This window comes from Ciconia boyciana, chromosome 1 (assembly GCF_034638445.1).
Source record: "Ciconia boyciana chromosome 1, ASM3463844v1, whole genome shotgun sequence".
In the NCBI taxonomy this organism is placed as follows: Eukaryota; Metazoa; Chordata; class Aves; order Ciconiiformes; family Ciconiidae; genus Ciconia; species Ciconia boyciana.
This window is the reverse complement of record NC_132934.1, coordinates 195,242,746-195,267,376: the sequence shown is the minus strand read 5'-3', so window position 1 is coordinate 195,267,376 and position 24,631 is coordinate 195,242,746. Positions and strand designations below refer to the sequence as shown.

Below are 24,631 nucleotides of genomic sequence, written 5' to 3'. Positions count from 1 at the left end.
TTTTTAAATAGATAAAATCTCAAATAAAACCTTCTATCGATTAAACAAATGTACACCTTACCATTCAGAACAATCTTGAACATTTTAAACCAATTTAAATAAACATAGCTGCCATCTCATTAACTTAGCTTTACAAGCGCCATCTCATTAACTTAGCTTTACAAGAAGTATAACAAATCATTGCAAGACCAAACAACGTGTTGCTGGATATCTTTCTAAATGATGTTTGAATAATAGATAAAGAGCTACTGCTATTCTGAAATTTCATTAAAGTCATGCTGAGCAGAAAGGTACTAAGTGGAGGACGTAGTAAGAAAACTTCATCCATTAAGATTAAATGGACTATACTTAGATAAGCTGGACTCAAATTCAAAACATACTAACCAAAAATCTGAATAATGTAAAGGTACAGTAACCACAGCAACTCTGATATTTACTGCTCAGTATATTATGTGTGGACGCACATATATTTGAAAAAATATTTCATATTTTATTAGCAACAAAATAATACACTACAGAAAAATTAACACAATTGTAGGCAGTTATTTACAATTAATTTTGTAGCTCTTTTCAGAACGTCTGATTTTTTTTGTCTGCTTTCCCTAACAGTGACTTCTCTGAAATCTTGATGTTAGCCTGTCAGCCAGCTAACCCTGAAATGAACACATGTAAGAAAAACCTAGTCTAGAAATCTAACTTCTCCCTATGCAACTCCTCAGAGAGAGATGAGATTTTCAAAGCTAAGTTTGACTGATAAATCTTCCTATCAAAGCTCTGTTCCTTTTCTGTAATTCTTTGTTCAGGATGGTACTTCACACACACTAAAGCAAACAAAGCAGTAGCTAGAAGCATTATAGGGTAAAATTAGTTATTTTCTGGGCATCCGTATGTAACATAAGCTGTTTTAAGTGCTGTATTCTGAAATTCTTGAGAGAGAAATAAAAACAATAATAATTTTAAAAAAAAAAGGGTGACCACGCATGCGGAGGGAAGCCAGAGTCACTAGCAGGCAACCTGGGACCTAAAGGTCACCTATGGAAACCTATCCTTACTTATTCATTGTTAGTCTCATATAAATTCTTTCTAATTTGAACTCTACAAAGCAAACCCTCCTAATTCTCTGAGTGTGAAGCACCTCAGCAGCCTTCTCAGCCTCAGTATAGCCACAAAGTCACTTGACTGGAACAGGATTCAAGTCTTAGTGCCTTGATATTGCTGCAACAAGCACTACAGATCTGCAAAAAGATCTTGTTGGAAAGCACACAAATTTTGTTGCCCTATAATGGCATCCAGATGAGACATCCTACTAAGAAATGGAATTTCCTTCAAATGTTGGCATTTAAGTCTACATGGTGCTTTCCTCTGAGTAATGAAAACTCACTTCCCCTTTTCCACATCAGTATATTTTCAATACAGTGCCCTATGGTTTAAGCGCAGATGTCTATACTGCAGATGCTTGAAGTTAGCCAAGAAAAATTCCACCCTGAATTCTGTTTACAGTATGTTCCCTACTCAGGAACATGCCTCCTTTCTCCCCAGAAAAGGGACATGGGATGCCAGACAAAGTTTTAGGACTGAATAGATCTTATTTGTCTATTGAATTAAATTATATACAAGTGAAGCATCTGCAATGGTAGTTGTAGAGATTACTTTTTTACATATAACCCAGATTTGCAGAAATCATATACTAATCACATATTATGTCTTAAATCCTGCCATTAACTTTCTTCTTCAGTGATGAAAATTCATTACTTGAAAGTGTTTTTAGAAGAGGAAATTCTCTGAAGTTTTCAGAAGCATAAAACCCCTTACCAGTGAAACAGAAAATAATGTCCCATTTTTAATTGTTTTTAATGGAGTGGGGAATAAAACATCAGACCTGTGCACCAATTCCAAGAATAATTTAGTATTGTACCTAGAGGCCCTTGTGCTGCCGTAACAACTCTGCAGAAATGGCAACCAAATTGCCATTGTCGGCAGTGGCACAGGAAAGGGATGGAATTCTCCAGTCTTGGTATTATTGTAGTTATACTCTTGCTTACCACTCACTTCTCCCAGATGTGAATTTGTGCTGCTGCTGATGGAAGTGAACTTCTGTATGGTGAACCAGTGAACTGGTTCAAGCATGTTTCTGGTGCCTAACTCCTGACACATCTGACAACGCTTTCAGGACAATGCTGACAGAAACTTTCTTAGGCTAGGATGCCACACCAAAAGGTATTGTAGAACTTTGCAGAAATGAGAAAAAAAAAAAGTCTCAGAGGTCAGCACATTTATTTCCTCTTCTCACCATTAATTCTGAATCAGGAAGGAAAACCACACTGGACAGGATTCACATTAGAATGCAAGAACAGCAGAAATACACCCACCAAATAATGGGAGGAGAAGAACATAGATGATCCAAAGAAACTAACAGCTATTATTGCATTGAAATTGTTCCTTGTCAAAATAATAACGAATGCAAATGCTGGTCCAGGTTGATGATTTAGCATACCTGGATATGACCTTCAATAGTGACACTCAACAGTTCATAATAAATACAACAATGTCATTTCTATGCTTTGGAAACATGGAGGTTTTATAGCAGTTCAGGAAAATTAGTTTTCTAAAGGTTTGGATTTCCTGAAGAAAGGACTAAAGCAAAAAGGAAAGTGATAAACTACTAAATGCAGAATGATAAAATTTATTATTCTTCACTTTTCCAGGCAATTCTGTTTTCCAACTGATTCTAAGAAAATACTATCCCAAAGAAACACTCTAATGCACCATGATGGCATAGCTAAAAATGTCCTGCTTGGGGTATACCCACTATCATGTTAAGGTTTTTGCATTTAATGAAGCAAATTGTCTACTAGTTTTCTTTAGTTTTATCTTAGTTCCTCCTCTTTTAGTCCACCTACATGCCTTTTGAGGAGTTTTCCTTATTGTAAAACCATATGGCACACAAACACTGAGAAAATTCAAGAACCAGCATGGAGATAGATTTCTTTACAGGGGCATTTGCTAGTAAGTTGTTTTTAAACACATACAACACACGCAGAAGGGAAAAGAAAAAAGGTGCCGTTTCAGTTGATATTTAAATTTTGCTATATATTATGCATTTTAAAAAAATGGTTAGTTATAAACAGACCTGAAAAAATGTAATAGTATTTTTATTGAAATAGGAATTGCCTTTCCATAACACCACTTTGAAATTTCTCAGCCTACCATTTAGACAATATTAAAAGCTTTTTGCCATAACTCTGTTACATATGACTTCAAGGTTGTAACCTACTGCTCAAAATAGCACTGTCCAGCTTGATTGAGTGTCAGTGCTCAGATGATGCTCTTTACTGGAGAAACAAATGCACTTTCATGATTGCTGAGGCAGAACATGCAAAGTAAATGATCTAAAGAAGTTAGACACATTTTGCTGGAAAACGGCAAAACCAGAAAAGAGTTAGTTTTTTGCAGTTGTACAAACTTTGGGTCTAGCATACATCTAAGCTGATGTCTGCTTGATATCAAAAAATGCCTGCAGTCATTGCTGTAATGAAATAAAAGGAACCAATAAATTTAAAAAACAATTTTATATGACATTTAGCAATGAGGGACATGCTCTTTCAGAAATGTATGTTATCATTAATCTCCAAAGTCTCTGGAGTGGGTTTTCAACATCAAAATTATAGTAGAGCTGCTTAAATAAAATGGCATTTACTGGGATACTCTTCACCTTCTCCACCTAGTAAGTCCAAGTGCATTGCTGAATTCCTTGTGACCTAACTTTACTTCAGCAACAAACAGAAATTGAAGTTATAATTTTGGAATAAAAAAAAAGTCATGGTACCAGCCTTTTTGTTATGTATCTTGCCTTTAATACTGAAATGAGTAATAAAGATCCAGTTCCTCAAAACCAAATGGACTACTGGTATTAGGTGATCAAGCAACTGGAAAAAAACACATACAAAATAACTTGTCAGTATTACTGGGCTTCCTGAAAGGTGAAATTCCATTAGACAGCTGAGCATCCAACTTAGCACTGTATTGTTGCTGAAGAAACAGTCTCAGTCACCCTTTCCTACTTTGTTCCAGATGTTGCCCTTGCACTTCCACTACCTGTCTTTTCTGGCTCTACCACCCTCCTTGTGGGTGGATTTACCTGCCTGAGCCAGCATCAAAAGAAAGCAAGTACTTGCTTTGTTGTTGAGCTGATTTAACTTACCAAAGCAAGAAGTAAAATAAGTGTGTTGCTAAGACAAAGGAAGTGGTTGGTGGGACAAGGTGACGACTGTCAGCAGCAACTTGTTAGGTGGCCTCACAGCCCATCTTAAGGAAATTCACCGTAAATGATTCGTAAGAACTGTTTACACATTACAGTGTTGCAAATTAAAGCTCCCCTCCCCAAATCAGTAAAGATCCTACTAACTGGATTGAATCTGAAGTAACTCCATATTTATTATTCTTTTGTCTCTCAACAGCATTGCCAGTGGTGGTGAGATTTAAATACTCGCCTTCATAAAATACGCTATTCTATCACAATGCTCAAAGAGCTACTCCAATCTTTATCATTTCTACAGGACTGATGTATATCCAGCTCCGTGCAATGTATAATCACCCAGCAGACTGCTGCCCTGTTATAGTCCAGGCACAAGAGACATTGATCTAGAGAGTACACAGATAACAGCATACAATTGGTTTGATCAAAGCATGCCTTTAGAAGCTGTTCATTCATTCAGTTACATTGCAAAGTGCAACCACTTTACTTTTCAAAGTAAAAAAACCCAATCAACCAAATAAAAAACCCAACCAACCAACCAAGCAACCCATGTTCCTGAAATGCTAGTAACAGCAATTCAGTTTCAAATGACAGTGCATTCACTCCACAAGAAGTTGCAGGTGGGGTGATCTGACTGATCTTTGTCCTGCCTGGTTCATGAAAGTAATAAATGTCTTTTGACTGAAAGAGCCAATCTCTTATTTCGACTCCTTAGTCATAGAATATGTTGATCAACATTAAGGAAATGTCCTTAATAAAGGAAAAGTCCTGAATACACACTGAATATCCTTGTGTCCAGTATCAAACATCTACTTCCTGAACAAGTGAAACAACTCAAAAGCTGCTTTCAACCTCATTTAGGTGCCACCAGTATCTCACCTGACACAATTCAAAATTCTAACAAGAAAAAAAAATAAAATCAGCAATAGAGGTACTGATGGATTCTAGCAGACAGAGAAGGGACACCATCTTTTGTTTGACTGGATTTCTCTGCACCATTAAGTATGGCTCAATGTTAAAAAGCAGGTTAACAAGGAGAAAAAAAGGACAAAGTGAAATGCTACAAGTGATAGGAATCCATCTTAAGGGGATGTACTTACAATACAGAGAAGAAACTGCAGCTTTATCATCAGCCTTCTCACCCATGAAGGCTCATAGAATCAATTTTCATTTAAGTTCTCTCTGTCAACATTTAGTCTTTTGAAGAGAACATGATGGACACAGATGCCAATGTTATGCACTGGAAGTACAGTATGAATCACGTTGTCAAGTTTGATGACATCAGTTCTATTACTTGGATGACACCAGCTCAAGCATGAAGACAACCTGATTGAAATTAATCCAGACTTAGACAAGAAATACACTGCTTTGAGAAGGAGTTTGGAGAAATAGGAACTATAGTCAAATTTGCACTAAAGTTTGGTGTAACCTGCTGTGCAGCAGTGCTCCTTAATTTCTACTGATGTAAAGACATTTCTATATGAGATTTTAAGGAACACTTTCAAAAATCTGTAACAGGATAGAAAAATCCCACCTTCCCAGACAATGACCAGTCTCAGTTTTTCATTAACGTCTGACAAACTATAGCACTACTGCATATGTGGATATGAAGCAATCAGTTCTCACTAAATCCTAAGCACCCTCCTCTCAGCAACACTGGAGCACACTTCACACACCACATCTTACAAAGCTGGTGGTCCAGGTTGAAAACCATGAAGCACGCTGGTGAAGACTGCGACTGACCAGACAAACAACATTGTCCACCGCAAACGCAAAGCCCATTTACCTAATGGCCAATTCACAGCTATTGAAAAAAGACGCAAACTGTAATAAATTACCTTAAAAATCTCAACCTTTTTCTTTCCAAATTAAAAACAGAGTTGCTGTTCAGATATAACATATTGCATAATGTATACATAATCTAACCAGTTCAAATACAACCGTATTAAATCTGAGTGGAACCTTGATTGGAATAAGATCCGTATTCAAAAATTAAATTCTGTGAGACACCTCACAATCCGTTTTTCAGTTCCTCTCCCCTACAATCTACTGCTTTCCAGGCATGTGCTTATGCAATTCCACTCGAGAAGCTCTACCCAGGAAAAGGCAGATTTACTGAGGTTCTCATGAGGCTGTGAAATAAATCATGTCCTAGACTTTCCAGATCCTAATTCCTAAAAAATATCCTCATTGTGTATTTTGGCCACTATAGAGTCTACTCTTTAAATAAATAAACAAACAAACAAATCATTGGTTTAACCAGAAAATAAAGAGAACTACATATTGTGATGTATCACCTTAGTACTTGAACACATAGATGACAGCCATCAAAACAGAATATAGAGATAAGCAAATACAACACAAAGGTTTTAAAAGTCAAAATTAGATTTACAGGGTGAAGCATTGGCCTTTCCTGCCAAGGCACATTCACACACAAAACAAATGTAAAATGAAGTCTGAGGTAAGACACAAGCAAAATCAAGTTGAGGAAAAATACAGGTGGGACTGTAAGGAAGCAACAGAAGTACAATGAAAGCAGAATGGAATACTTTGATGTAGGTAGTAAGCTATTTTCTGTTAGGAACTTTCAATGAAAGATGGCAGATTTTAGCTGTATTTAAATAGCTTCAGTCAACAAAATTGTAGCAAAGGCATGTAATTAAATAGCCACCAAAGCACAGACCATAATCATGGGAACAAAAGTATGAGTTTCGAAAACACAAGATGATGCTGCAAACTTAATGAGGCTAAGAAAAAAAGGAATGAAGAAAAATATATTGTATGACAGGAAATATTACTTTCAGCAGAACAAGAAAAAAATTCAGAAGGACAGCCTGGGGGGAGGGGGAATATATATATACTCAGTTTTTAAATCAGCATCAGTTTGACCTGAGGCATTAAAAAAAAAAAAAAAAAAAACAGAATAAGGTGTAGCTCTCCACACAAGTTTATAGTTCAGGGAAGAAAAGGGAAGGGGGAGATGGATACAGAATTATGAAGACAACTGTAGTAACTGAACACACAGGACTCAGACAGATGAGAAAGATGCGGTTCAAGAAGAAGAGAAAAGGGGGGAAAAAAGTTACAAGAGGAAAACAGTAAAGAAAACAGTACCAGTAAATATTAAGTAACCAGCCTCTAACCCAGAGCAACATTAAAATGCAAATACTTGTAACTGCAGACAATGTTGCTATTCAGAACATCTGCTCCAGGTATTGTGCTCATTCTATGCATCTCAAATGCTATATGAAATATTGAGAGCTACATAGCATTCAATTATAATGTGCATTCTCTGGAAGGTATTATGCCTTTTTCAACAAATCTCAGTATTTTGTCATACTGGCATCCAATTTTTACTTACTATTTCTGCATACTACTCTTTGGTATTAACTCATTTCCCTATTTCCCTTTTAAACATCTTTCACCAAAAGGACTAGAGATACTCAAAAGACATGATGAGTTACCCCTTAAAGATGACTACTTTCTACAAAACAGCCTTGTATTATTCCTAGAGTGCTGGGGATGAACAGATGCAGAAAACTGTCTTTCAATTCTGCAATGTAGTAACTGTCAACAGAAGTCTGTCTTTGGATAGGAAATAAAAAACTACTTTAGATAAACACTAATATATGCCAGTATTTTCTAAGCCTGGAAAGACAATACAACTAACAAGAGACAAGTGGTCACAGACACTGCCTGAAGGAGAAAAAAGGGGATCGTCTAAAGGTGTAGTCAGGAACTTGTGAGCAACACTGTCAATACAGCTATGAAACAAAATAACCAGAATAAATGGTACAGCCAGTTTTGCTGCTACAGTTAAAGCCAGAAACTTAGTGCCCATCTCAGAATAAGAGAATCATGGACTGCTGTGTTAATGCAAGCCTGCATCTGACACCCTGAAACCAGGCAGCAATTCTGTTAGTGATTGAAAAGTCTTCTCTGATAGGCAAGAGCTAACTCTTTTGATATTCTGGACACTGCTCTCACTATATCCATTACAACAGAATAATTTATGTCAGAAGGGGCCTCTGGAGATCATATGGTCCAACCTCTGCTCAAAGCCATACCAACCTAGATCTTGTTGCTCCGTGCCTTGCCCAGACAAGTTTTGAATACTCCAAGTATGGACATTACACAACCTAATATCTAATTGGAATCTCCCATGTTGCAACCTCTACCCATTGCTTCTCATCTAAGAGGAGCCTGGCTCCACCTTTATACTCTCCCATTAGTTAGGTGAAGACAGCATTAAGCTATCTTAGCCATAGCTTTCTCTTCTTAAGGCTGAACAATCCGTTTCTCCCAGCTTCTCCTTGTATATCAGGTGCTCCAGGCCCTCATCACCCTCTGCTCAACTCACCCCAATACGTCACATCTTACGTGTACCAGTGATCTCAAAGCTTGACATTCTCAACAAAGGCACCACAAACTAACCAGGCAGAAGACAAACTCATTTAATCTCTTTACAGCTCAATTCCCTACAGAGCAGTAGGAAGTTAAACCCTAATAAGCTATCTTTACTCACAATAAAACCTCTCCTCAAGACCTAGGACCAAAAAGGGCAGCATTATGGATGTAATCTAAGTATTCATTATTAGAAGCAAGAACTCAGCCTAGACTGCTAGAACAAAACAGAAACAGAATGAAGCACAATGCTCTGACTGTGCCTTCTACGTACACATACACAGAATTCTATTTATACTCCTATGTATAATGCAATTTTGCTGCACAGCCATAAGCAAAATCTTCTAACTGCAGTTTCCATAAAGTGAAAATAGTTTTGAAATTTTATCAGATATACTTCATTAAATATTTAGCACATGTACCAAACAGCTGCAAAGAGCTGCAAATGAAGCTCAAATATGTATACCTGTCTTGCTTCAAGTAAAAGATCCAATGTCTATACTTTTGTTGTCAAGATCCCTGTAAAGCAGTGTATTCATCTTACAAGCAATACAGGAAAACTATCAGGAAAAACGCTAGATGTGGGAAAAGTAATATAGTCAATCCAGTCTTAAGTCAGGTTCATGAGCCTTCAGAAACTCTTCATGGTTAAGAGCAAGATGTGGGATAAGCTGTTCAGGAACTTCTTATAGACTATTATAACCTATCATTTAGGTTACCAAAACCTATGGCTGATGAGTAAAGAAAAAAAAATTATTAGAATTATGATGAATAAAATAACAGCCAAACAGCATTACAAGCCCATGACCAAGACTGATTTGTAAAGGATACAATAATCCCCTTAGAAATAAGCAAATGTTTATTCAGTCAGCTAAAGCAGCACTTTTTAGTCTGCTAGCAATTTAAGAACAGATTAAACAACATCCACTAAAGAATTCATGCTTTTTTAAGTCAGTAGAGTTAGACAACATGCAAGCACATGTTCCAAAAGTTTTGCTCATAAAATATTTTTCTACTATGTTTCCATAAAACCCTAGAATACTTACAGAGTTAGTATAAGGAAAATGTTTAAAAAGGACAAGCAGGATGATCCACACAATTATAAAGCAGTTACTCTGATATCATTTTGAGGGACCACAACAGAAAAGTTGAATTTGATTAACAGCTTAAAAAAGAAAAATATTTAACATCACTAAAAACACTGCAAGTACAACTGAAAAAAAATTACTTCATGGATACAGTATGTTCTGACTTGGCACAACATGGTATTGTTACAACAGCACTATATATCAGTAAGGTACACATTAAACAGTCAAGGACTGCCTGCCTACCTGAGAAATGAAGCAGCAGCATTATCAGCTAAAAGGAAACTGCAAAGACCCATTCCAGATGCAATACTTCAATGCTTTTATTATCCTTGATCTAGAATGACATTGACAGTCTATCTCAAGCAAAAACCACCACTTGCTGCTTCTCTATTACTACAGAAATAATTAGACAAATTTGAGATGATGCGACCTTGACAAACCCTGTTACTTACTGCTTTATCTTCTAAATACTTAAAAGACCAGCTATGTTTTCACATATGTTCCTGTGAACTCAAAATAAGCTGCTTTACACCTAAAGTCAACCAATTAGCCTATAAAAAGAAAAAAAGAAAACAAACCCAAAATTAATTGATGTACAAGTAGATTCTCACCTAGGAAATGATTCCTAGAGAGCTTTAATCTCCACTCTTGCTTTTATTTCAAAAGAATGAGAACATCAAACATGGAAATGAGAAAGTGTCACTGTAGAAACACAGAAGTGAAATATTTCCACATCTGACCTATATGAAACATGGGATCACTCTTTTAAATTGAGTACTTAATTTCAACTTTATAAACTGCATTTCAACACTATGTCTTCTTACTCTGGGAATTGTAATATATGTCTCTGTTTTTTTGTATGGAAAACCCTCAATTCTCAACATATACCTAGTCACCTCATCTCCATCATGTACCAGCACAGAGGGAAAACAATTCTTCCAGAAAACTCGATTGCTAGGAGGAAGCAGCAGTTAAAACTACAGGTATCACACATGAATGTGAAAATACAAAAGTAATTTTTTTTCTAATTCACTGAAAATTAATCCTACTGGTCATCTCAAAGATGACAATACCGACACAGTCTACATTACATCAGGAAAGACAGACACAAAACCATCAAATATAAATGTTATGGGTCCCATCTCAGCTAGACAAAGCCTGGTTTTCAGTTATCTATTAGCAGAGAAACAAAGCAAAACTACCATCTCTGCAGGTTTCAAGAGACAGATGACAAAAGACAAAATCTTGGCTTTCTTCTTAAAGACAAAAAGCTTAAAAAAATTATGCACCATGGCAAACTAGATTAAAATGAACCTAAAGAGGACACAACTACAAGAACAGAAGACAGAATTCCTCACAGGAGATAATTTAACAACATATGTTAAAATAGAAAAAGTGTTACATTAGGTTGTCGTGGTTTAATCCAGCCGGCAACTAATCACCACACAGCCACTTGCTCACTCCCCCCCAGTGGGATGGGGGAGAGAATTGGAAGGGTAAAAGTGAGAAAACTTGTGGGTTGAGATAAAGACAGTTTAACAAGTAAAGCAAAAGCCATGCACACAAGCAAAGCAAAACAAGGAATTTATTCACTACTTCCCATCAGCAGGCAGGTGTTCAGCCATCTCCAGGAAAGCAGGGCTCCATCACATGTAACCGTTACTTAGGAAGACAAATGCCATCACTCCAAACGTCCCCCCCTTCCTCCTTCTTCTTCCCCAGCTTTATATGCTGGGCATGACATCATATGGTATGGAACATCCCCTTGGTCAGTTGGGGTCAGCTGTCCCAGCTCTGTCCCCTCCCAGCTTCTTGTGCACCCCCAGCCCACTCACTGGTGGGGTGGGGTGAGAAGCAGAAAAGGCCTTGACTCTGTGTAAGCACTGCTCAGCAATAACGAAAACATCCCTGTGTTATCAACACTGTTTCCAGCACAAATCCAAAACATAGCCCCATACTGGCACTGTGAAGAAAATTAACTCTATCTCAGGAAAAAACAGCACATCCTAGGGTTTGGTTTTGTGGGTTTTGAGGTGGGGTTTTTTTTGTTTTGTTGGTTTGGGGTTTTTATTTTGTTTGTTTCTGGTTTTTTTTCTTCTCCAAACAAAAGAAAAACAAGACGACTAAATAATCCGTCAAAGGCAAGGTTGATGAAAACTTTTGGTAACTCCAGAAGTAAACTAATCAAAGAAGAAACAGCAGGTTAGATGAAGCAGTAAAACTAGAACTATTTTTTTCTATAGCAACATGTAATCTTATATAGCTGATGCTAACTGGTCAGCTACATGAACCAAATTATATATGTTCTGCAAATTAATTCTCATTTAAATTTCACGCTTAGAAGAGTAGGACGTTAGAACTACAGCGGAGTACCTTAACTCTTCTGTTTAAATTTACTTGCCAAACATATCACTAACTTGAAGTATGCAGGAGATACTTAGAATTTGCATTTGTAACATTAAGGTTCTATGCACTAGTTACATTAAGAAAAAAAAATTCTGACACTATTATTTCATGAAATATGATGAACTAGCAATTCACTAAAAATCTAAAACAACAGGAAACCTTCATTCTAGGTACATTACATCAACAGGTGTATTGCATAAAAACTATGCCAGATAGTAAAAAGTTTTAGATCCCCAGTCTAACTGAACAGCGAGTTCTTACATTTCTTGTACATACTCCTTTACAAAATAAGGAATTTTCCTTATTTGTGAGGGAGCAGGAGAAATTCAATACCTGCAACATGTATTTCACATAATCTTTTTATTATTTTTACATATAAATATTGTAGTGTAAAAGCAGCTTCTGTCTGAGATATACGTATGACCATGACTGTCATATCCTCATGAAATATTAACATACCATGAAACAAAAATGTGTTACAGACAGTAATTCCATTGTGTTTTCACCTACCATGTCATCGTACTTACCTTGGAATACAGCTTTATAGATTAAGCAGTTTACAAGAAATGTTTGATACAGTGCCAAGTTGCAAAGCATTCCTTTCTTGTTATGTGTCCTTTGCAAACTGCAAGTCTATTATCAATCAACATGCTTTGCATATCAAAAATACTCACCATCCGCCAATAATTTATTAAAAATTTAACACAAAAAAATGCTCCAGCATTTTAAAACAGTATGAATTCACATCTATTTAAATATAAATTTCAGTTAAAGAGAACTTAAATATTAATTAAATACTGCTAAAAAAAAAAAAAAATCTATTTCCTTTAAAAACTGAAGACAGAAGGTACCAAAAGATATCATAACATCAATTTTCAATAATCAGCTCTTTTTTGTTATACCTTAGCACACTATGTGAATATTAGCCTCAATAAATTTTATCACTTTATTATGGCTTAAAGTATTATAGAGAAAATAAAATGAGTCTTTCTAAAACCTATTTATCTTCCTCCCACTTGAAATATGTTTTCATGTTTAAATATAAAAAACTTCGGGATAATTAAAGTATTACTGACCATTTACAAGGATTTCCATGATTCTTTTAAGACACGGAAAAAGATAACCATGAAAACTAAAATACAGTAACATAATTGGTATGAATAAAAGACAATGAGGGAAGACAATATAGTTGGAGAGCTTCTTTTTGTATATATACACTTAATTCAATATATTAACAATCCATGCGCTACTGAAACATTTTAAATTATTTTTCAAATAATTAAAACAATTACTAAAATGTGGAACTACACACTTCAACTTTTATAGTTAATAGAATCTCTTATGAAAATGTTATTGCAGATATACATTAAGTTGTACAAATCTAAATTTGTACAATACGTGTAGAAAACCACAGAAAGATACTTCATTATATACCTGGATTTTCAACTTTCATGGTATTCAGACTTTAAAGATGAAGGAATTTTTAGGCCCTATTCAAAAATTGTAAGTAAAAAAAATTACGCTGGCTTTGGAATTTTCAAAATTCTGATGGCTATTACACCAAATTAGTAATAGGAAACCACGAAAATTCTTTTAGCTACATACTCACATTCTTGACAAAACTTCCTATTCAGGATTTACTCATTCAGTGTATAAGGAAATCAAATGTAGTTAGACCTGAAGATAGGTTACTTCAGCTAGCAGGTTAGTAATGATGCTCATCTGTATAAAATCCTACAAGCTTGAAAATAATAAAAACTGTTGCATTGAACTACTAAAACAACACTGAAGACAAATATATTTTATTAATACAGCAAGCTGTTAGAAAGCAAGCAAAGTGAAAACTTACAAATTCATCATTTTTTTTAAGAGAAAATGGGCAGTAAATTAGTCAATCTCCATGCTGGCTCATTCTTTGTCACATGCTAAACAGATTACATCGGCTGTACCAAAATCAGGAGTGCAACATGGTTTTACAGAATTGTATCCACTATTTATATTGAATTGATGAATCCCAACCGTGGACTGGGACTTGACAGCCTAATGCTTTAATACTCCATTTTTATTGTAAATGAAAGAAATTGACTTAGAAAGACATAGCTGTGGAATTTTTGGGTTTTAGTGATAAAATTTAGGTTTTTTTAGTCAGCACAAAAAAGCCAGTGGTGTGCAGCCACCATCATAGTTTATATACTACCACTGAGAACAAACAAATAAAAAAATAGTTCAGGTTGCACAGTTTAAGGCTGGTGAATACTGTATTGGCAGAATGTTGCTTCAGCTGCCAGATGAGCTTCTGAGACAAAGAAAACCAAACACCACAACTGAAAACAGAAAATACATGCCAAAATTTTGCCAATTGGCAATACAGGCCAAACAGAACAAAAGGACAATCCAGGACATAATTTTTTTCAAAAAAATCTCCTAAAAGATAAGAAGACTAAATGACAATCATTAAAATTGGTTATTACATAAATAACCTCTTCTTCTGGGGCTTTGTCTTTTAAAAGATATCTAATATGACCTCTTCTTTAAAAAAACTGCTCAACAGTTACTTGATATATGACATCATTGTCTTAGGTTTATGAAGACTCTGCTATATGTCATACTATATTAAATATTTTACTAAAATCAAAGTTATTACAATTGTAATAAATATAGTTTTAAAAAACATTTAATGTACAGTTTTATTTACATGCAAGTCTGTTAAAGGAACAACCTCCAGAAGAAAATGGTCTTGAAATAGGCCTATTTAAAACACAGAAGATCCACTACTTTATTGGAGGTGATGATGTGTTTTAGAAGGGCAAGTAACAGATTTTTATTAACTGACTGCAACTGTCTTATCGGCTACTGGAAATACTGAAAGAATTCCATGAGTCTGTATTGCTTCCCCACCTATGTCTTCGCTGCAGAGGTGGCCTTTGAGTGTTTTTGTGGGGAGGAACCACTGAATTCATGACAATAGGTATGGATATTTGATATTCATATCGTTCCAACATCTGAGCAATCTTCTCACGAGTGACCCCATGTTTATTCCTCCTACAAAAATAAAAATTTAAATAAATTGTCTGGTATGTTTATATGTTTACAGTCTTTAAGAAAAAGAAAAAACCTCTAATTTCACAATTTTTCTTCTTGCTTTTCATATTTCAAATTTCACTTTTATTACACTGTATCCTCATTCTCTCAGTTTTCAACTCGTGTTAGGGTTTATTTTAACAGTTCATCACTGCATATAATAAATAACAGAAAACAATACAGTCATTCTTCTTCATACAGAAATGTGATGTTATTCACCAGGACTATGTAACCTAAATAACCCTAGAAGGACTTTGCTTTCTATTTATTCATCAGATTTTACATGGTATGCTAGCTAATGAGTAGAGGTATGAATAATATTATAGACTACTATTTATGAAAGCAATGTTCAAACTAGCATAAAAAAATGAAACTATATGGTTTCAAGACTTAATGACAGAATATTTTCTCATCAATAAATCTCTATATAAAATAAGGAGCAATTTTAGTTTTGAACCAGAACGGCATGCTCATGATACCTTTATTGACTAGCTCTGACTGATACTTGCTGTAAATTTAGAAATGCACCAAAACACATGTAAGGGAAGAGAGGCCGAAAACATTGGCCTATTCTTGCAGTGTTTACTGAACAGCTACTGTCAGTGAGAACTTGGCCTATTAAGAACCTGAGACATTAGACATTATATTAGAATGTATCTATCTCCTTAGTATCTATGGAATAGGATCTTAAAATCCATGTTAGCAGAAAATTTTGGTCTCTGCCAAAAAGAAAATCACAAGGCTCATGCACAAACTGAATATCAGAGAATTGCCAGCACTGTAACAGAACTGAATCTAAAAGAACAGATATAAAACATAAACAAAATGTTTTGATAGTGTAGACAACCATTTATTGTAACCCGATATATTCTTATCACCAAGAAACCGTGTCCAAGCTGAATTATTTCCAATTCATACCAATAGGGAATATATGCCTGCATCTTTGTGCTTTCCGCCAGGGATAGAAGAAGCATGGGCCTCCTTAGCAACTTGCTCAGTTCTATAGAGCAGAAATCAATACAGGGAACAAACAGGCTGTACTGGAAAGAGGATACTCTATACAGAAATATTTTAAAAGACTGATTTCCTCCCCCCACCCCAGAGTTTGTGCACATTATTACCACAAAAAAGTATGTATCAAGTTGATGAGGGTTCAAAGCATACTGTAGGTACACACTAGTTTCACATTCAGAACGGGAGAAGAATTGGTGATCTCAGAAGTACTCAGAATTATGCTGGCTCCTTAAGGTGTATTTTTATCAGCTTTCTTTCTGGGAAGAAAAGGCTTAAGTAGAGCATTTCTCATAGGCACTCTTCCCTGAGACAACATCAGAAGCTAGAGCGATCATCACAAGCAGCTCGCTGTTTAAATGCTACTCATTTCTACATTGTGCTAAAGAAATCCAGGAGCAGCAGCATGTTTAACTTCTCAGTTAACAAGTCTTAACAGTTTTGATTTCATTCACGAACATGAACAAGGTTAGTGGTAGAGAAAAAAGCCAATCCCCTAGAAATATGGGGATTCCATAAAGCACTTGACTCTCATGACAGAAAAAAACTGAGAAGAGGAAGTCTAAGTCCTTTTATGCCAAATGGTGGAAGCACAAAGTTATTCAGTATTTTCCGTATCTTAGTACTCTTAGAAAAAGATTACAGCTCAAATGCTCAGGGCATAAAGTGCACACTCATCCACAACTGAATGGACTTGTGTATAATCACTTCATAAATGAGCAAGTACTTTTCCTTAAAGAACAAGGCAGGATAATAAAATCACACCAACAGCAAAATCACATCAAGCATAGAAATTAATTTAAAAAAGGAAACTAATCTGCTGTATATTGTCATTTAATACTGGGATCTCCTCTTCAGGCATGTCTTCACTCATCCTTTGGCAGCTTAGCTATGCTGAAAGAGCATAAAGCCATCTATCCTTAACCAATACAGACATACCAGCAAAAGCTTCTAACAGATAGTTATGCTTTGGAAGCTGGTTTTGCTTGGAGGAACACAGAATCTATTGATAAAAGCAAAGTTCTGTCACTATTAAATGCTTCTACCCTAAAAGAATCTTACATACCAATATACTGGCAAAGTAATCCTGCATAAACATGACTACTTCAAAGAATCAGCACAAGTTTAATGAAGTCAATACCAAATTGCAGTTTTATGAGCATACTGAAGGAAAAAAGATTATATTAAACACGTTTGCTTTTCACTTGTGTGAAGTTACACAGCATCTATCTTTTTTTAAAATTAAAACATCTGTCCCAAAATATAGATTATACACAGGATACCTGTTATTCACAAAAAGCTTGAACCAAACATATACTTTTTTTTTTTAAAGTCCTAGTTCCCAACGGACCAGCTACTCAGAAAGCATACAAACATGACAGAGGGTAATTTTTTCATCCAACACTTATTAAACACTTAAAAAAGAAAATAATAAAAATATTTCTCTTCTACCAGTGACTTTGCCACTCATTTGTTCTCTTACCTGCAGTTTTCAAGATTTCCTAAAAATGGTACCAAGCTACAAAATCTTTTGTATAAAGGTCTAAATGCTATGCAGTAAGTCTTGAGCACTACCGCAAGACAAGTGTCTGCGGAGTCAAGATGTTTTCACAAAAGCTATGTGCACAAAACTAAACTAAAAGCAAAATCACTCATGAGTGACTCTAGAGGTAATTTGTACCTCACAAGCACACAGGAAGAAAAAGACACTGACACCTATTCCACACTAAAACACCTGTCATGTTCTTGACATCAAGAATTAATCCAGTGTTGACCTAGAGAGCCTTTTCACAGATTTCTCAAGCACACTAAGCGCTGGCAGAAACAACCCCATAAAAATAGTATCCAGAAATGCACCTGACTTCTAGAATACTGACGTATCACTTGATAAAAGTTACTAACAATCTAGACAGCACCACTAAAAGCAAATAAATGAGGAGCAGGTATCTAAAATATAAGAAAAGGCTTTTGCTAATTGAAGTAGGAGGTAGTGTATTTTTTATTCCAACTGCCAGAAACAAAGAGTCTTAAGTGATCCTGTTTAGGAGGGAATTAGAATGTATGACTCCAGACAACTAATAAAATTACCCAAATTTATTATTAGCATAGTGTTTGCCCAGGTACCGCACAAAATGTTGAGCTCAAAATTCATAAGGGGAATCCCAAAACTACAATAACATCTCTATCATTATCTATTTCCCAAACACACGAATATGGGGAAAAAAAAAACAAAACACCAAACTTAAAAAATGAGCTCTCTCCACAAGCAATTGAAAAACAAAATGAAACCTCACACTACCACTTTTCCTAAACTCTCAAAAAATAAAGTTTCCAGACAATGGGCCTCTATTCAAATATTTAAAGCAACTGGAGCTGCTAAAACATTTCTAGGAAGCTCTTAAGAACTGGTAGCAAGCACTTCACAGTTCAAGGGTTTTCCTTTGGTTTTGGGAAAGATATAAACTTTACTCTTACAATTGGATGGACAATAAATGGGATGGACACAATAATGACTGGACAATAAAATTCAATGGTAACCACACTTCACATTTGTTTATCCTGTCACCTGTTAAGGCCATGTGAAAACATGAATTTTCCTGGAAAATTAGTCTGTCTCATGTAATGGAAATCTCACACCAAACATCTTAGAAATGCCTGATTACTAAGACAGTTTCCTAACCTGGTTGTGCTGCTCCCCAAACTTGAAAAACTTACTAGAATTCATCCTACAGAGAGAGGACTCCATCTCTAAAAATAAGTTAGTGGTGGCTTAGGAGCAAAAGGTGAAAACTTTAAAAGATTTATAAACACAATAAAGTCCAAGTCAGTAATGTAAGTATTATACACACATACTTCGTGCATTGTAGAGGCTGCTTTACAAAGTCAGTTGGAAGCATATAAAATGACAATCAGTGAAAGAACTCTTTGTCATCAACCATTAAAATATTATATTACATTTCAAACAATGAAATATCCCTAAATTGGTTTGATACCTCATAGATTCCTAAAGCAGATACATCTGAGACAAGAGACATTAACCAGGAATAATAAGGAGCTTCCCAGGCACTCTCACAACCCAGAAGTCCAATGACCTATGTCCAACAGTACTCTAAGTCAGATCCTCTGAAGACTGGGCACAATTTCACAAAATCTTGCAATAAAATAATCTAAAATATGAGCTTTCTTTTTAACCTTTACTGATTAGTAATGGACTGTTGTTCTTTGACACTGAGACATCTATAAAACTAAACAAAACAAAGCACTTATATTGAGGCACTCCCTGCAAAATGCATAATTTCTTTTTGCCTTCTACCTGTTTCTTGCCGTCAGCGTTTTGTAGCAACAAATTTCTCAGAATACTTATTCATTATAATAGCAGCGATTCTCACAGGGGTCAATGATTTTTCTACTCACATCCAACAAAATTTTAATATCGACTTTTTGGGCCAACAGGACAGGACCTCTATTTATTTGTCTGTTCATCCATAACATTTCCATTTAAAGGTATATCTTAAAATGCCTATTCAAATAAAATACATTTTATACTAGTATAAGTACTATATTTATACATAAAATAAGATACAGAATAAAATATAATGTACTACATATATATTTATGTGTGCATATATAGAGATAGATAGACAGACAAATATAAGTACAATTATTTCTGTAATATAAACCTTACTTTTCTAATTCTTCAGGATCAAACTTCCACCAAGTATCTGGCTCATGGAACTCCACTCTGTATCCCTTTTCTAGAGCCTGCAGCAAGCAAAGAAAAATGTGATACATGTGTATCATTATTACCTAAAATGTAACAAAAAGTTTATAGACCAGTATGATAAACAGATGTAGTTAACCCTACAGTGGTAGCACGCTGAACTTCCCTTACCCCCAACCCGTCTTAGCTTTCATTCCAGGCTAAACAGATTAGATCAAGTCAATCTTTAAATTGGTCTGAACTATTGCCATACCAATTACTGATCATATCAATAAGCAGTCTCTCTTTAGAAACTTGAGTAAGGAAAATGTTTCTGGACAAAACAGACCAACTTATCCTATGTAAGGATAAGTTTGAAAAGTTGTAACAGATTATATAATCACACAACAAAACCTACCACTTCCACGTATGGTTTCATTTCCCAGGCTTGAGTATTAGTGTTGTCTATTATAACTGGAGATTTTCCCTGCTCCATTGCTTGCTTTGCTGCAATGAAAAATAGTGCAAGTTAATAAACAACTATGTACCTCAAATAAAACGGTAAATGTAAATAAACTGTTCCAGATGGTTTTTGCACTAATGTAGTCTGACTGAAACACACTGTTCTAAGAAAAGGAATAAAAGCATTGAGAGGTAGAGACAGAAATGGAAAGAAGTAGAAGCAAGAAGGTAAGAAAAATTTAAGTGAATGGCACAAAAAAGAGCTGGTGGTGAACCGATGCAAAGGGGTAGATGGGAAGTGTAGAAGTCAAAGGAACACAACAGAACTGCTGAAAGTCTGTGTCCTCCTGAGTATAGAGATCCCGGCAAGAAACTATATCCTGGTTCCAGCTTTATCAGCCCTGATGGATAACATATGGTGCATTCATAACTGAGACCTGTGGTTAGGTATTGCAGTTGTTCTCCAACAAAATGCTAAGAAATAGGTGATCTTCACAGAAAGGCATCACATATCAAATATTTCTGAGATCTATTAAAAAAAAAAATTAAAACCATGCTGTCTTTACTTGAATAATGTTTGAACTCACTGGCCAATTTCCACCAAATCCAAAAGAGGGCAGAAGCTTCAGGAATAATAAGCTGCTTCCGAGTTCTACAAAACAGCAACTGGTAAGGAGGCATACCCAAATTATCGTCTTTATTGACGGAAAGACAGACAGAGCACAGTCATGATGCAATTTGTTTGGCAGGACACTTACACAGTAGCATGCTTCTAACTTTGGACCAGCAAGAGTATACTGCTTCTTACCCAGCAGACGCATCCTAGAGATTACAGTGCAGAACTGAATTTGGTTGGAGGAGTTTAGGGGACAAAACATGCAAATCTGTTGGCTACCTGAGATTCATCAGCTCCACAGCACAGAAAACATTTTAATGTTATCCTGACGCCTAAAATGGTTACCTCTTCGCAAGCTCAAGACTGCTTCAGTCTTGATAAATCAATTAAGCAGCTACCTTATGCCTAACCCTAACTTTGATCTTGAGATCAAGCACTCTTCTAAATCCCTTACACAGTCCAGAAAGCGTTCCCAGAGGACTCCTAACTCACATTACGGATTTGTCCCTGAAAAAAACATTGCACAACCACTTTTTTTTGAGTACATCTGGAAAGCATGATTATGACATTCAGCTTCTACATAATGCTACAAAGACTTACCCAAGGAAGTGAAAAACTCAAGTTCTATACCCTTATGAGCTTGATATCTACCTCCATTTTATACAAATCAGGACAGCAGTTAAGCTATTCTTACCAGAAGTTCAGAAGGAACTCCTGCAGAGAAGAATACCTGGAGAGGGTACTTGAGTATTCCACTTTTGGGACAAATGGGCTACCTAAATTTTCATTGTTTTAAGTTCCTTCACCTTTTTATTTTGAAAGCAAGACCTCTGCCGTTCTTTGCAGAAAGGGACACAACTTTTAAATCTTTAGAAAAGAACTACTTTGTGCATGAATCAGAAAATGAGGTTCTTTTTGCAGCCTGAAACTAAGCGAGATGGAGAAGCAGATTTCTAACTTATGATTATCGGATTCATGAAGATTCCTCAACTCCTCCTACAACTACTCCAAAGCATCTTACAATTGAAAGTAAGGCATTTATAAAATCTAGTCCTCAGCTTCTTTGTGCCTCAGTTAATCAGTAAAAACATAGTAATAATTCTTTATCTATTTTACAGAAGCATTGTGAAGATGAATTCCATTTAAAAAAAAAATCAATTGCTCTGATGCTACACATTGAAGCCAAGGGAAAAAAAAAATTTTTTTTCAGTTAGTTCTAAGCAGTACTAGCAATGTGGGCCACAAACTCATCAAGAATTTTACATTTCAAAATTCTTGCAGGAAAAGAACAAGGATTCAGTCCTCCTTTTAAAAGACACAGAAAGGGTGCAAAAGCAAAAAAAAAAAAAAAAAAAGGCATTATGGTTGCAAAGCAAAACTCTGAACCTTAGTAAATACCTGAATTAAGGCTAGGTGTGCAGTAATTATAAGGCATATGTATTACCATACTGCATACTGTCCTTAAATACATGTTTGTGCACTATTTCCTCCCCTATACTCCTACCGCACATGTGATGGACTTGTTCTGTAGTTGATTCGGGGGTATGTATCAGATCATCAGCATGACCCAAGCATTCTTTTTTTTTTTTTTTTTTAAGTAATTGTGAGATAAATAATGAGTAAGTCAGGATGACTGCAAAGGGAGAAGGATCATCTTTTGGTGAATATTCTTGAACATAATCCCACCTCTTTCCAAGTGGCCGCTACTTTGCATGATCTTCATTTTCTGGCTGCCCAATTTCAAAAGTTACAGGTATCACTTACAGAAGTGATATGAACTTATCTGAATATGAAGACAGTGAAAATTTATTCTGAATATATGAAGTTTAATTACTACTACATATCCTGAAGAAAATATCTAAATTGTTAAGTTTGGCATCCAAAATAGGAAGATGTTTTTAGCAACCATGCCTTAGCTTGCCAATGAAAAATTCAGAATATAATGCCACTAGTGCTCACAGGAAAGTTAAGATGATGAACTAGATGAAAGAACTGAAATATGTGAAGCTCAAAATACCAAAATAACACTCATACAAAAAAGTTTCCAGGAGAATTAATAATGTTCCTTTAAACAAAGTTAAAATCGTATGCATTAAATGAAAAGCGAGATCCACAATGAGTGCAAGGATTAAAAAAATACATCTGTTGAATACCTGCCCATTTAGCGAACACTGCTCAATCTGTACACTGAGTGAAGCAGGGATCTGAAGGAAATAAAACCCTAAGTTATTGGAGAGAACTAGGGATTTATCTTCACGGAAGTCAATCCATACAATGGGAAGAAATTAAATGAATAGGCTGGGAAGTAACTTTGTAGATGGAAGGGAGGAAAAAAGCAAAGACAAAATAGGTTCCAACAGAGCACTAAGAATTGATGGGAAAAGCTACTAAAAAAAAAAGAAAAATATATTGCCCTGGCTGCATTAACCTAGCAGAAATGATCTTTCTGAAACCCAAATCTAGAAAAGAAAACTAGTAGGCTGACAGAAACAAGGGAAAAATCCTGAAATATGCATTTCAGAAAAGATTCATATAGGTAGCAAGAGAATAGCCAATTTTGTAATGAAGATAATGGGACCATCATTAATTTACAAAAGCTTGTGAAGAAAGATTATTATAGCTACAACCCACTTACATATTCTACCATTTTGTTTTCACTATGGATCTAAGTGCTAAGTGTATTGATATAATAGATAAAGTTTTGTTTAAAAGTAGAAAAGTTACTAATTAATTGATTTTATTAGCCACTGTCAAAACCAAACCAAACAGAAACAGAGTTTAAAAAGCAGATAAATCCCAACTCGACCTGTCAAGTCAACAATGTTAAAAACACATCGAAGGCAGCCAAAAGTTCCAGTAGAAGTGGCACGATGAACTAAAATAGGAGACACTTAGCAAAGCCACAAAAGTGAACTGAGAGGGCCTAAAACCCTGCAAGAGTGACATTGATTTCACAATTAAAGTCACAGTGGCAAATTAATTCTAGTATTAATTCTAGTATCTAATATTTGCGCACTTGACCTTACAACCTTCCCACTAAATGTGTATATGTTTTAGTATCAAGGTATGTAATTCACTGCCTTATAAACATTTGAGAGTTTGAGATTCTGTTCACCTAAAATTAATTAATTTTTTTCTCTAATGGGTCTCACTTGTAACTATTTTTTTCTTATACTTACTATATCATAGATTCACTCCTTCCCCAAAAATGGGGTAGAGGATAATTTTAACACAATAATTTTCTCATTTGTGAACAAAGTAAATTTTTGCCTTCTCCATAATTCAGACATGAGGACTATAAAGCTCTAGCTAAATATGTTGTCATAGGAATATGACAAATATATAAATAATTTATGCAGCTGATATAATCTATATAAAATTTTAACCTAGACTTACTCATCAGACAAGAATCCCAAAAATCAGGATTACCATTCCCCTGAAGTTCTCATTTCATGTATTTCAAGGATCCACACACAAATGAAAGCAAGAGCTTCTGAAGTACTTCAGGTCAGAGAGCTCTCTATCTAGTCAAAGCAGGAGGTAAGAATTGAGTATAACTTCAACCCAAAGCTATTCTGTCAAATGTTTCGCAGTGGGGGGTGTTCTAT

The 24,631-nt window shown here is 35.4% G+C and overlaps 1 protein-coding gene across 8 annotated transcripts in view; it reads right to left on the bottom strand.

Moving 5' to 3' along the window:
• The window catches only part of N4BP2L2 (NEDD4 binding protein 2 like 2), a 51,689-nt gene that overhangs the window by 12,338 nt on the left and 14,720 nt on the right, over positions 1–24,631 (bottom strand). For 6 of the 8 annotated variants that reach the window (XR_012040432.1, XR_012040431.1, XR_012040430.1 and 3 more), the window contains 3 exons: positions 20,364–20,452; positions 19,931–20,007; positions 15,052–15,195 (listed from right to left, as the gene is read on the bottom strand). Coding sequence is in view for 5 of the 8 variants with exons in the window: in XM_072850377.1 (XP_072706478.1) it covers positions 15,052–15,195; positions 19,931–20,007; positions 20,364–20,452 (310 nt within the window). In the remaining 3 variants the exon portion in view is untranslated. Of the gene's footprint in view, positions 1–12,959; positions 15,196–19,930; positions 20,008–20,363; positions 20,453–24,631 lie in introns of those variants that run through there. The other 2 variants (XM_072850382.1, XM_072850379.1) reach the window with 2 other exon arrangements.